We start from the raw sequence: 14783 nt of genomic DNA on the forward strand, positions 1-14783 counted from the left end.
GTGAACAGTACTGAAAAATAGGTATTTTAAAATACCTTTAAAAATAGCGAATTAAAACTTTTTATATGTAAAATAAAACATGGATAAAGAGCATAACAGAACTAAACTAAACAAAGTCAGTATTTGGCATGATAAGCCTTTGTCTTTACATGGTACTGTACATGTGTAGGCTCAATATACATGTGATTTCAGAAGGAAAACTAGTTGGTAGGTTCTTCTAAGCATCGTAGAGAATATAATCCACAGTCAGCATTTTTTATTTTTTATAACTGATGTGCATTTTATGGCCTTTTTTTTTTTGTGACCCAATATTGCAGACATTTATGACAAAATGTTACCGAGCCTAAGACCTTTGCACAGTACTGTATATAGCAGCCAAACATTTTTGTAAAAAAAACGAAATAAAGTTGCTTCTTTTTATAAAAAGATTTTCAGTTATGGAAAAATACAAAAAGAATACAAACTTAAGGTAAAAAATCATCCTGCATTCTTACAATTTACTTTAATATAGTTTACTTTTATTTAGTTAATATAAATTAGATTGTCATTTGTGTAAAAGGATCTTGGTTAATTTGCCCTTTCATTTCAGCAAAACGTGCCAAGTTGTCTGCTTTGATTTTGTAAGAAATTTTTACATGAGAATCTCTCTGCTATGAAGTTTTTTTTTTGTTTTTGTTTTTTTTTTTATCACCACCAACAGGAGGCATAAAATGACACCAAACCTCCAGAACAGCTACAAATATGGCAACTGACAACTACCTCAAGTCAGTTTTTGAGGAATGTTTCTGTTTCTAATTTTGTCTGGACAAAACTCAGACTGTGCCGAACTGATGACATAAGCAGAGCAAAATGATATTCTTTAGTTTATTCCAAGGTTCTTCATCATATAATCTATGGCATAGTGACGCAGTCTGTTATAGAATTCAGCCATGGTTTGATTGGCATCGTATTATACGCCGAATTACAACAATTTAAAATATTAAAAGACTAAAAAAGGGCACTTTTCCAAGCATTTCTTTTCTACCCAAAATTAAATGCAAACAGAAAATGATTTTCATCCAAGTTTATATGTTGTCTAAGCAAAAAAAGTCCAAACCATAGGTATCAAAAATTCCAAATATAAAGCTTAAAAAAATTCATATGTTTTTTGTACAATTTTACAACCTTGATTTTGTGACTCATCGTAACATGAAAATAAATTGTGCACATTTTCAACAAAATTTTTAAAAACAATTTCTCATTGGCTAATTGTTGACTTTGTTCTTTATTAACTTTAAAACACTTCAAACCAACACCTTTTAAAAATATTTTATTAGTTTACAGCAGAATTAAGACAATTTGAGAGTACAAGTTTTGAGGTTTTCTGTATTTATTTAATTATTTATTTATTTATTTGTTTGTTTATTTATTTATTCATTTATTCATTCAGTCTAAATAGAACATTTGGTTTAAATACAGAGAAGATAAATCTGTGGAAGAAATATCACAAAATACACGAAATACACATTTTATACACCAAAAATGTCGTCAAAGGTAGTAAAGATGGTTTTACTTTCTCAGACATTCTCAAAAGCCTTCTTAACTGCAATTAAAGTTGAGTCGTAAGAGCGGGAAAACAGTGTAAGTTTTATTTGAAAGAAATATACTTTGTTGTTGAAACTGAAAATAAATAGGATAAAGTTGACCTTTCACAATTTGACTTAAAGCGCGTGTAATTAAGCTAAGGCACAGTGAAGGCATTTTCGCCTTACAAGCGTTTTTTTCTGCCTGTGCATATTGCTACAGATGTAAACTTTTTGCACTTCTGTAATTTTCTGTATTCATTTGTAAGCATTTCTGTATATGTACAGTAAAGGACAAACAAGTAATTTATTTTTTTTTTGACATTCAGAAAATCTTAAACTTTGTGCCCTTTACCAAAATCACCACTACATTCAGTAACTCAACCATCAGCAGCTACATCTGAATTACTTTCCTCTATTTAGTGTGTCACAGCCTCGGACGAAGATCTAAAAAGAAACAAACCGCTTCTTCAGACTCAGAATATGGCCTCTGTGAAGTGTGAACCCGTATCTCCAAATCCCAATTCAGTCCCAGAGTCCTTCCACTAAACACATCTGGAGGATCTTTTTTTGCTATCCAGATTAGAGACCCGAGAGAAGGTGTGAAGGAAGTTCTGTCAAAAAAAGAAGCGGTTCAAAACCTGGTTTAAACTAGGTTGAAATCTTTCAGGTTGCTTCTAAGGATGGTGTCCTTCACTGCGGCGAAGATCAGACGGATGTTCTCGGTGTCGGTGGCGCACGTGAAGTGGGAGTAAACGGTCTTCTCTTTGTCTGGGTTCTGCTCCTGGTACATCTTCAGAATAAACTCCTGCGCTGCTTTCGGGTCACCCTGAGGGCCTTGAGGCACATAAGATAGAACAGTGGTCAGCAATAGAGACTCTACTTCTGCAAGAAGCTAGAAAAGGAAAGCAAGGTGCACAAAGGAAAAGAGGTGCAGGTAATAAGCTATAGCAGCTCTGTGTAGCTATTTGACTTGAATTTCTACATGTTCAGCGTATACTTGCGTGTTGACAAAATTCAATACGAGTCTTTCTGTCCACTCCTTTCAAGAAAACCAATGATTTTAAAATGGGAAGCGTCATAGAAACATGAAATTCTCTCATTCGTTTTGTTCACCTTGTTAAATTTGCAAACTCTAGAAGTGTGAGACAATAAAGTATAACAAACATTTAAAAGGATCGTGTAACATTTGCTTTTTAAGTATTGGAAAATTGCTGTACTCAAGTATGTGGTATTATTGGATAATAATCAACTTAAGGATGGAACATACATTTACTATTTGTTGAATAAAGCATTAAGGCATTTCTGATCATTATGATGCTCACATATTTTGAGCCCATATTACCTGTGAACTCTGGAAAGTAAGTGGCTAGGTGGGAATATGCGATCTTCTCCTTCAGAATGTCCGTTTTATTAAGGAAGAGGATGACTGAGGACTGTTGAAACCATGGGTAGGTGATGATGGTCTTAAACAGAGCTTTACTCTCCTCCATACGGTTCTGTGAAAAATGTGTAAAAGAACAAAGGTCAGCCCTGGTGTTTAGCCCACTATCCAATTGGTCTGTGTATAAAATTCCACACATCATGGCTGAGCTTCCAATAGACAACTAGGTTGTATGGAGGCAGAATCATTCGTTATGGTGAAGGAATGAAGCTTTGGAGGAACTGACCTCGTTGTCACACTCAACAAGGACTTGGTCATATTCGCTCAGCGCCACTAGGAAGATAATGGAGGTGACGTTCTCAAAGCAGTGGATCCACTTCCTGCGCTCAGACCTCTGTCCACCAACATCCACCATCCTAGGGATGTCATGGATAACAAGGTCAAATTTAGAGTTCTCTGACTTCACTAACTAAAGAGTCAATACTTTTGTACAGTACTTTTGTATATCGTTGCTGTCGGGCGGAAACCTCGTATGTCCAAATTTGGTCAATTTCACATTTTTTCACATATCGATGCTATTGGTCAGTCCCCACGTGGGTCTGTTATTTTTACAAGTTATTAACCAATCTAAAGTCTTGAAAATAGCTTGAGCGCAAATCTCTTAACTTCATTGGACACTTCAACTGTCCACCTCTTCCTCACTCCACGGGAGAGCTTCGCGGCATATTTCTCCTTAATAAGAGTCGCAACGAATCAACACGTCTTCTCAGGTAAATGTCTTCAAAACACTGGGCTCAAAGAAAAAAAAATCCCTGTGCACTGCAGATAAGGTACAGCGTTTTTTTAATTTCCTGAAAACTAACGGTTTTGGAGATATGAGGATTCCGCCCGACAGCGACGATATGCTATAATCGTGTCTAGTAGCAGAACATCGCATCATGTCATGTGATAGGAGAGCAGTCCAAATATGGCAAAAAGACAGCCACTCGTACCTGAAGATGACGTTTTCCAGGTCGAACGGGTACTCGATGATACCAGTGGTGGGCACTCGTACCCTCAGGATGTCTTGCTCAGTGGGGACATATGCTGGATCAGCAATGCGATCCAGATCACTCAGGTAACTGTACCACAAGAGGCAAAAAGTAACACATTTTTAATTGGGCATGGAGTTCTTTGATTAAGCATGAAACATGGCATACAGTTAATGTGTAGAAATTTGGCTTGTTTTTTTTTTTATATATTTTTGCTTAATTTCTAGTTTCCATAGCCAGGGTCTAATCCATCGAAAGACTCTCCACACATACCTACCATCCCTGCCACACCATAACATCACATGACTCAATCACCTGCATGCTCATATGTCTGAGCTCTCCCCTTAGTTCAAGGATGGCCTCGACTCCCTGAAGTACATCTTCATCTTCTTCACCATGACAAGTTCTCCATCACAAAGGGGACATATGAAGCTCATTTTTGGTCTGAACTCTAGATACATGGTTCATAACATTATGATCACATTGTGGCATTTACAAATTATTTGACAGGAGCTCCTCTTGTCTTGACTTGCCACTACTAGACATCCACAGTAACCGGTGGTGTAACTATAGGACAGGGCAATTGCTCAGGGACCTGAAACTGAGGCTGACACTTTCATCTATTTTAAATATAAGTGCAGGCAGGAATCTACCATAACTTTGGATGGGTAACTTAGGGTAACATTTAGGGGTGTTTGCACCAGAATGTGTGCAAGTTCATGTTGTAACGTTGCACACTTCACAGAAATGCAGAGTGCTTAATCAAAACACCAATTTGCTAAGCAAGCATCTAACTAGGATTTAGCTACTGTAGGTTAGGTAATGTGATGGCAATGGCCCCCCGGTGGTCCAGCGGCAGGATCCTGTGCTCTCATTTCTGCGACCCGGGTTTGATTCCCGGGCAAGGAGCTAACCCAACCACTGAAGATTAACTCTCGTGCCAGTCCCAAGCACAGATAAAAATGGGAGGGTTGCTTCAGGATGGGCACCCAGTGTAAAACCTGTGCCAAATCTGATATGTGGACCACGTGATCCACTGTGGCGACCCCGAACGAGGAGAAGTCGAAAGAAGAATATGATGAAAAATATATATATAAAAACAAAAAAGAAATGCCATAGCCCTGGAATGTTACTGCTTACTACCTTTTGTGAAATTATAAGAAATAACAGCTCTAAACAATCAGCCAATTGAGTATGTTGTCAATGTAGTATATGACTGACTATTTGGCAGAGTCGGTTAGCTGGTATTCACGGCGGCGGTCGTAACATTCAGCGATGCCTGGGTCCTTCCATAGGCAGCGGATGGCTTCCACATAGCTTTCCTCCAACTCCATCATCTTATCAACATCCACCTCGATCAGCAAATCAGCATAGGTCTGCAGTCACACATATAAGGAGATCAATCAGAGTGCATGGCCAAAAATGAACAGCCTATCACAGGTAGGGGGCGTGGGGAGAAAAAAGAAACAACATCAACCCATAACAGCTGAGTGTGTACTGTATGTGTTTGTAACCTTGTTGTCAGGACTGCCCAGTGCTATTGAAAGCGTCTCCATAGCTCTGATCATGGACTGCATGGCTGTGATGATATTCTGGAACACCAGCTTCGTGAAAGTTTTCCTGTCTTCCTCAGTGTAACCGGCACCATGAATGATACGCATCTGTTTAATAAAGGTACTCTTCCCACTCTCGCCTGTACCTGTAGGTGAAAGGACACACATGAGATTGATGCTTTGCTTTACTGATTTGTTGGAACTTCTGGTATACTCATAAAGACTGTCCAGTCGCAATCTGCTCATACTGAACCTCCTTCTATCCAACACATTCATTCTCACATTTATTCTCATCTCTGCTTGCATACAGGAGTGATCTATAATCCCAGTATCTGGGTTCACCTAGAAGAGGACGGCTTCCCTTTAGAACCTGTTTCGTCTTATGAGTTTCTTCCTCAAATAATCTCAGGAATATTTTCCAAGCCGTCTCCTTTGGCTTGTTCATTAAGTAACTAGGGACTAGTTTGAAGTTCTGTAAAGCTCCTCTGTGGCAGTGGCTGTTGTTAAAATCATTTGCACATAAAACTGAATTTTAGTCTGGCAACTGTAAATGTCCAGTAGACATGAACTTGGCTGCTCGTGGATGTCATGTGATCTTACAGTGCTTCATGTCTCTTATGTTTATACACTAAAACACTTTATAATGTGAATTATGCTAATGGTTACCATTGACCATTTCCCCATACTATCTAAAAATGATATTAATGCTCCACTAAAGTAACAAAGATGAGTAACAAATGAATGGACAGAGGAGGAGAGGAAACAGAGAAGAAATCTCCTTTGTTAATGTCTTGTTTAAAGACATCCATCTTTCCACTGACTGTAAACACAGAGTCTTTTACTGTATACACCAACCCACAACTATGCTGCTGCAGCTATAAACCTCCATCATGATGTGGGAGGACTTCTGGAAGCTTCTAAAGTTTTTGTGTTTGTCACTGCTCTGGTCTATTTGCATGAGACTGGAGGTCAACTTCTGTATCAGCTTGTTACCAAAAAGCAGTGATCTATTTCTGAATGAAATGAAATTTCTGTTCAATCTGGTTATGTGCACGGTTTAAAACAGTCAGTTGATGGCCGGTTTAAGGAGAGGAAATATACTCAGATATTTTAATGATGCTTTTGGAATGTGAAAAGCTGCTCAACAAACTTTTAGAAAAAATTGAAGATGAACAATTTCTTTTATTTTTTTAATGAACTATGCTAGTAAACTATAATGATATAATCAGCGCTGTCCCATGTCTGGTCACCAAACTGTTCACTAGTCCCGCAAAATTTTAAATAAACAAATATAAACATCCAAACAATGTTGAACTCACTTAACTTTCTAATTTTGAAACACATACTGTAGAATTGAACACAAGAATGATTCATGATTCATTCAGAATCTAAACTGTTACTGCTACAGAATGAGTGATATTCACTGTGTGCACTAGCCACTACCAGCCTATGCGATTTGTTAAACAAATTGGATGTAGTGTGTGTGTGTGTGTGTGCGCATGTGTGTGTGCATGTGTGTGTAAACATGTGGGCTTTACTGGAAGTAATTTTACAAAGGAAGGTAAAGGTACAAAATGAATCGCAGTAACGTTTCATACATATTTTAAACATACACAATAGTTTCGTGAAGCTCATACTGGCCTGATAATTTCTCCAGAAGCCAATTTTAGTTTGTTCTTTCTACCAAGCAGCAACACAAATTGGTGTCATTTGAAATTGAAATGTCTTTAGGTGGCCTTGGACCTTGCACTTCTGTTCTTTGCATGAATTAGCATTGTACGAATTTCCAAGTCACGTCAGTACGTATAGGACAAATGAAAATGACCAGATTTGAATGATTTTTAGTGTCCAGGTCCAAGTGTCCCTACCTTGTAGGTTACATAACAACAGATCCTTAAATTACAACATCTCGAGCTCAAAGACTTTAGATTTATGTAGGCTTCTGTGTAATATGAAATATGTGTAATATTCCACCTGTCACATGATTACCAGAGATCTGCATCATCTGACTTTCCTGAAGATATTAGGAAGAAGAAAAGTGAATTCTCTCATTTTTCAATGATTTTGTAATATTAACCGATGAGGTCACTTTGCAAGTACAGGCCTGTTAAGGAAATTATAGACTGAAAGTAATTTATTAATAAAAAATAACAATTAGAAACCATTAGAAAGTCTTTTATGCTGTTTTTTTTGTTGTTGTTACTTTTATCCTTTGTGTGTGCAAAATGTTTGAAAGGCACCTGTCAAAAACAAGATATTTTTGCTTAAATAAATTTTTGATTGAAAAAGAAAGAAAGAAAGAAAGAACTTTATTTAATTTTAAACTTTTAAATATATTTTAAATATGTTTTAAAACCTTTTAACCCGTTACCTTTCCTGTTTCTCCAGCAAGCATTTCCTGTTTAGTGTGGGTCATTTTGACCCTTCTACTATACTGAGTTTGCAGATTATAAATCGTTAGTTTAATAAAGCTAACAAACTGGGTTTGGTATGGAAATATATCATCATTTCCTGCAAGGGGCATTATCTATTATATTCAAATTTAAATTCTGTAGAATTCAGATTTCAAAATCCAAAATTTTTAAACTTTTTGCCATTACACACAATATGAAAAGAGGATTTAAATTGTAATTCAACATAAGTGTGAATGAATTAACTGCTCAAACAGCGCAAGTAGGCTGTAAAATAAACCAGCATAACAAGGATTGTACGATCAGATACACGACTATGAATACATTTGACTGTGAAATGTCTTGCCTTCATGACACTATGTATTTAACACAGAAATATTATTGTTTGTATAGTTATAGCGAATTCACAGGGACTTGATAAAAAGCCTTTATCAATTATAAATTGATCATTTTATCAATTATATTTGAGGAGCTGAAGATTGTAAGCTGCATGTTTTCCACCACAGGAGAGTCTTCAGGGCAGAGCAACTAGCTCATTCTGGTTTCTTGGTAACGTCACAATCTGCTATTGTTTTTTTTTTTTTTTTGGTTCTGACTGAATAGTAGACAGAATAAATCAGAGAATGGTGAGTCAGCCACCGTTTATAGCTGCAATAACATGAGTGTTAACAGGGACTAACTTGTCTCTACATCATTAAATACATAATTTATACAGTAATTACATTTAATCTCTGATGTGTTTACATTTACTACTGGTGGTTGAAGGTCTTACTGAAAGGCTCTGTGTTAGCTTCTCCTATGCGTCTGCTCAGTAGCTGAGAAACTGTGATTTTTTTTTTCTTAATTAGTTACAGTGGTTGAAATCACAACCATGCATTGTGTATATTGGTTTCTCCATTATTTATTAAACTCCAATATTTATTCTCGAGTTCTTGTAGTTAGTAACTTGAATTGAATTTCATTTAAACCACAGTTAATAAATCCTATGTATCAGACTATGTATATAAATTGGACTTAGTATTCTGCCTGTGAAAGGTTTGGACATGGAAAGACCTATTGTTTCATTAAATAATGTTTACTATGTAAAAAAAATGTACTGTATTATATTATTAAATAAATAAATAACGTTCATGAAATGAATGGTTCTGTGGAATTTATTTTTAGAGTTAAATGGATCCCTGATCTGGAAAATATTTTTTTCAAATTTTATTGAAATTTGTTCTGTTTTACAAAAATGTTCTATTGCATGATTTAAAATATTTTTTTATCCACCCTGCACCTAGCTGTGTACCTGGGAGTGTTTTCAGGCTGAAGCTTTGAGTCTCTGATTCTCTTGGGAAATGCTGGTGTGGTCAGTTGGTGAGATAATGAATCCTTCGAGAAATTAGCCATACTCTCATGCTGTGAACTTTGACATGCTCAAATGCACCTCTGATTTGATCCTCCCCCTAATCCACATTACACTACTACATGCCAGTTCATCATAGGCATAATGGTTAAAAAAGTTAATAAATGTCATTTACAGTGTAATCTCTTGGCATATGTGTGTGTAAAGAGATAATTATAGGGGTTTGGTGAAATGCACTGAGTTACACTGAAATGAATTAATGGAGAAGAAAGGGAAATATAGCTGTGTGTGTATGTGTGTGTGTGCTTTTCAGGAAATTTGGCTTCATGCTCACCGACCAGAGAATGTCATGCTTTGCATGCTTTTGCATAGCTACAGCAGTCACACTGGCCGTGTAGCCATAAACTAGAGTTCCCCAAACCATGCTACAGTAACTAAAGCCACAGCTCACACACAGATACACACACAGACTCACACACAGGCAGAAGGACCAGGTGTGTTGTTGAATATCATTAAACTGATCTCAGATCAGCATTAAACATAAATGTAGAGAAAGGAAAGTCCCTAAACTATGTCCAGTCCACATGTCCAGGGATAACTGCAACAATGCTTAAATATTTACTTCAGCTGTACAAGACAATTTCATTCATATACACAGATATCGTATTACCATATATATATAAAAAATAAATAATCTCAATAAAAATCTTCTCACTTTGAAATCGTTACAACTGTACACTTGTTTTGTTTTCTCACACTCAATTAAATCGCAAACAAACGGGCGTACAACTGGCTGAAAATTATTTTTATATGACCGAAGGTAAATAACAGATTGGTTATTAATGTGTTATTATTTACATACTTAAATACTTAGTTATTTATTTACAAATCAATGCTCATTGACACATTTCATCTATATCAGAAGTATTTTTACAAGATAGTGACCCCAAACAGAATCTGATGAATCACTATTGGGTTGAGTTGATATTTCTTATAATATGGTCCAATGTTTTGGAGCATGTTGCCATTGTTGGATTGATGGCTCATATGAACGTAAGCAAAAAAATCTGAATTACAACCAATGTGTGTTGAGAAACTCAGGTGTTGGGTTAAATAAAAGTTTAAAATGCACTGAAATGCACAATAATCAGGTGATGATCCAAATATGAAATTCACTTGTTTTCGCTTTTAGACACTCTTATGTTGTTTGACATGTTTTTGTATGTAGTGCAGTTCTTTTCAAGTCATATGTAACATGCTCACAGGAACGATTCCAAAGTGTTTTCTTCAAGTTAAAATGTGAACAAATGTGAATGTTTAATACTTCTTCCTCATGTGGTAAATATGACCAGTAGGTACATTCTGTAACCTTTGGTTTGTTGGTAAACATCGAAGACGCATTCGGTGGAGAAATGAGATGTTGTACATCTTCAGTTTTGTAAAAATAATTTAAAACGTTACAGGTGTCGTCTGTTCTGTATCCCATGCTAACATACGCTCAGAAATAAACGCAACACACTTTGACGTTACTTGTGTTGTCTTCAAGGCTGCATCTTTTCCAGCATTACTGTGTATCTGTATCTGTAACTGGGATGGATGTGTTGTGCATTTAATAATAATTAAACTAAAACAAATTTCTACGATTAAAGCTTTGGAGATACCATTATTTGGTCCATTTCGGTCAAGGCAAAGGTGTGTATTTTTCATGTTTTGTACTGATTCTGTATGTATGTAAGGTACAGTGGATGGACCCTTAATGAACCCATGCAAGCACTGAGGAACACTAGAATACTGTAGGTTCTCTCTCTCTCTCTCTCTCTCTGACCCTTCTTTATATTTAAACCTATAGATTGATTGATTCGGAATGATGAATGTTTATTTGAAGGCTTACCCAGCAGCAGGAGCTTCAGTTCTCTCCTGGAGTCATTCTTATCACGGCGGAGCTGCTTGTCAATCTCCTGATTGATCCTCCGGCGCTCCTTCTCCTCTGCTGATAAACAACACCCCGCCATCTCTTCTCACTCTCTCTACACACACTTCTTCCTCACACTCTCTTTCTCACACAGTCCTCACACTCGTATTATCACCTAAAAAGACTCGTGAATCTTCCCCTTTATCCAGGCGCCCTTGTTGCTCTTTAAGTCATGCGCGCGCCCAGGTGTCTCCAGGTGCGCCTATAACTTTGAACTGTAATCTAAATATCACGTAAAAGTTCTGTTATTCGCTTCCTTTTTTCCTGTTTTCCAGCATCCTACTGATTTTCTAGCATCCTACTGACTTCGTGTCTTGTCTCCGTGTCCCTCTGTCCGGTAGATGGAAGTTAAATGAGGAAAAGTAGAGTAGTAGTTAGCGCATGCGCAACAAGACTGAAAGCGGCTGAATGACAGCAGAAGCTAATATGCATATGCATGACATCATCTGCACTCATTTGCATATTCGAACAGGTTGCTTATAGACGATTTTCTGAAGAGAAGGAAACAGAAATGGATTCAAGTTGCTTCAACTTGTCCTTAAACCCTTTTTTTTTAGCTTTATGGCCACACTTTGTTTCCTAAAATGTTTAGATTTGTAAAATGAATCGTTCAATCAGTAACTAAAAGTTTAATACTACCTTCATAAACTAATTATCTACTCAATAATCAATATTCAATTAATTTTTAGAGTAAAGTGATTTTTATTACAGTTAACAATATTAATATATATATATATATATATATATATATAGATATATAGATATATATATATATAGAGAGAGAGAGAGAGAGAGAGAGAGAGAGAGAGAGAGAGAGAGAGAGAGAGAGAGAGAGAGACAAAACAGTCATTAGACTAAATATATATATATATATATATATATATATATATATATATATTGTTTTTTTAATTAGAATGAGAATTTAATTAATAAATTAAGTAATAAATGGAAAATAAGTACCATTTAAGCAGAGTTGCTCCTAGCACGCCAAAGTTGATCAACTTCTAATGACTGTGTTTTGTTCCTCTGACAGTTTAACAGTCTACAAACAATTACAGTGTTTTATTTAATAATGAGTGACACATCATACATTTGAACTGTTTCTGTTTATATTAAATCCTTCGGTACTCTAGTGATTAGAGACATAGATGTGTGAGATCCTGGGTTCACTTCACCACTAACCTCTTCACTCCCACTGACTCTTACCCTGTTTGCTTTTTCTGCACCTCTGAGTACCTCAATTACTTATTATACTCCTGTGTTTATATTTTAGACTGTGTAATTATACTTTAATTATGTTTTCTTGTTTTTCTTTCTATTATTTATCTATCATGTGACTTGCAAAGTAACCATTTCATCGTATGGTCTAAACAGCTGTGTTTATACTTTGCACATGACAATAAACCTCTTAAATCTTAAATCTTAAATCTTAATGTTAAAGAAGGTCTGAGAAACACTATAGTTTCTATTATCACTTAGGTTATAGCAGCTATAAATAGTCACTCCCACACAGATAACTAGATATAATAATTTAAAAAAAATCATCTAAACATTTAAATATTCTCTTTTTATGGGCTGGTGGGTGGGCAACTATCTGAGATAGTTTTCAACATATAATGAGTAAAAGGTTGTATGTCATAAAATGTAAGAGCCAGTCATGTTTCAGTATGCAAACTCAAGCCATAGGACACTAGCTATTCAAAGAACAGGGGAGGGGCTTCTTAATCTTCATATTTGTAGAATCTTTATTTGTTGATGAAGAGAAATGTCCATGTCAAGTCTCCTATTTGATTTACCATGCACTTGAAGCAACTGAATGATCGATGTGGGGAAAAATTTTTAAACCAAATTTTGGATAGCTCTTCGGCCCAATTGTATGCAAATAAGGGTGTGTGGAAGGTTAGCGATGAAAGCAAAGGCGACAAAAGTCATGCATTTTGTGTTAAGAACACAAAATTATCACATGCAATATTATCTGGTAAAGTAAACTAGTTATTAAATTGAATTACTAATTATTACATTTAAACAAGCTGTTTGAAAGAATTGTGTCAATTACTCGATAATGCACTTTAATATAAAAACACAATGTCCTTGCATCCAAAATTCATTCATTCATTCCTATAAACAGCAAAGTGTGTGACTATTCTTTATCCTCTAGAGTATATCATGCATTAATAATGGTCTATTATGGGTATCTGTGCCTACTTTGGACACAAAATGATGCTATGCTAAAATATAAAAATATAAAAATATAATGCACTATATAGTTAATAATATGAAATTATTTCCATATCTTCATTTTTTTTTTTTTTTATTTCTCTATTCTGTTGTTTTTGTTATTCTCGGAAAACCTGTCTAAACTCAAGATTTAAATATGAGACGTAGTATTGAAATGACTTTCTGAATGTAAATTAAACTCCAATCTTCTTTTTATAAATTAATATAAGAAATGCTTGTCACACTCTTTTTCCTTCAAAAGAATTATAGTGTGAATTTCAGAGTTGTACAAACATTCTATAAATGTGTCTTTTACAAATTCCAATTCTTTTGCCTCCAGAAACAAATCTGAGGAACATGCCCACGTTGCCTTGTTGACTGCATTCAAAACATCAAGGCCCAGATTTGCAACTGCTTTCCAAGTAAAAGTATGCTTTTTTAGCTGCGACTAAGCCAAAGTAAAAAAGACAGAATCTCATTTCCATTTTTAAAAAATCAGGACTCAAGTTTGCCTCTGAAATGTAAAGGAAAGCTCATGTAAGTCTGAGATATGAGAAATGAAATAAAACACAAACTGTGACACTAGAAAACTTTAACACAAATAGTATGAGAAGTAATATCTTAAATGTCCTTATATAATTTATACACAAATGCATTCAACATAAAGTACCTTATGTGTGTATTTTATACATCAGTTTGTTTGACCAGAAATACGCATATGTAGGGAAAGTGATCTTAAATTTCGGAGTATAAAATAAAACATATATAGTATATATATATATATATATATATATATATATATATATATATATATATATATATATATATATATATATAACATTGTTACATTTACTCAATATTATGTCTTTCCAAATGCTCAAGGAATTTGGACATTTAAAGGAGCACAATCCTGATATGATTTATCAACTTAAACTAAAGAATCTGACCTCATCTAGTCACATCCCTGATCAGATTTCAGTTTTTATCAAATACAATTTATCTAAAATTTTCTGCCAAAACTGAGATTTTTTTTTTTTACTTTTTTCATTCTTTTGTTTTAATGTAAACTTGTAAAACATATTTAAAAAATAGTTTTTTTCTTCATTAATGTAGAGTAATAAATGTGCTGTTTTGTATTCTTTTACCTTTCTTTCCTTTAATGTTTACTCATAAATCCCAGATCTTGTGGCTGCACAGTGAGGAGAGGTGCAGTTCCACGTCTCGCCGGTAGAGGTCACTACATCATTATTTATTATATGACTGTTATTGATAGCGCTGTTAGCTGTAAGCTCCTTATTTTGTTGT

The 14783-nt window shown here is 35.2% G+C and overlaps 1 protein-coding gene across 1 annotated transcript; it reads right to left on the reverse strand.

The window, feature by feature from the left end:
* Positions 1–944: 944 nt before the first annotated feature.
* On the reverse strand, positions 945–11608 carry gna14a (guanine nucleotide binding protein (G protein), alpha 14a). Its single transcript, XM_060880918.1, has 7 exons — positions 11181–11608; positions 5492–5676; positions 5199–5353; positions 3939–4067; positions 3233–3362; positions 2908–3061; positions 945–2399 (listed from the first exon to the last, which is right to left on the reverse strand). Exons 1-7 carry the CDS (start codon positions 11299–11301, stop codon positions 2209–2211), a joined length of 1065 nt encoding a protein of 354 aa, XP_060736901.1. The 5' UTR covers positions 11302–11608; the 3' UTR covers positions 945–2208.
* Positions 11609–14783: the final 3175 nt, after the last annotated feature.

The sequence above is a fragment of the Tachysurus vachellii genome, chromosome 11 (genome assembly GCF_030014155.1).
Source record: "Tachysurus vachellii isolate PV-2020 chromosome 11, HZAU_Pvac_v1, whole genome shotgun sequence".
NCBI lineage: Eukaryota > Metazoa > Chordata > Actinopteri > Siluriformes > Bagridae > Tachysurus > Tachysurus vachellii.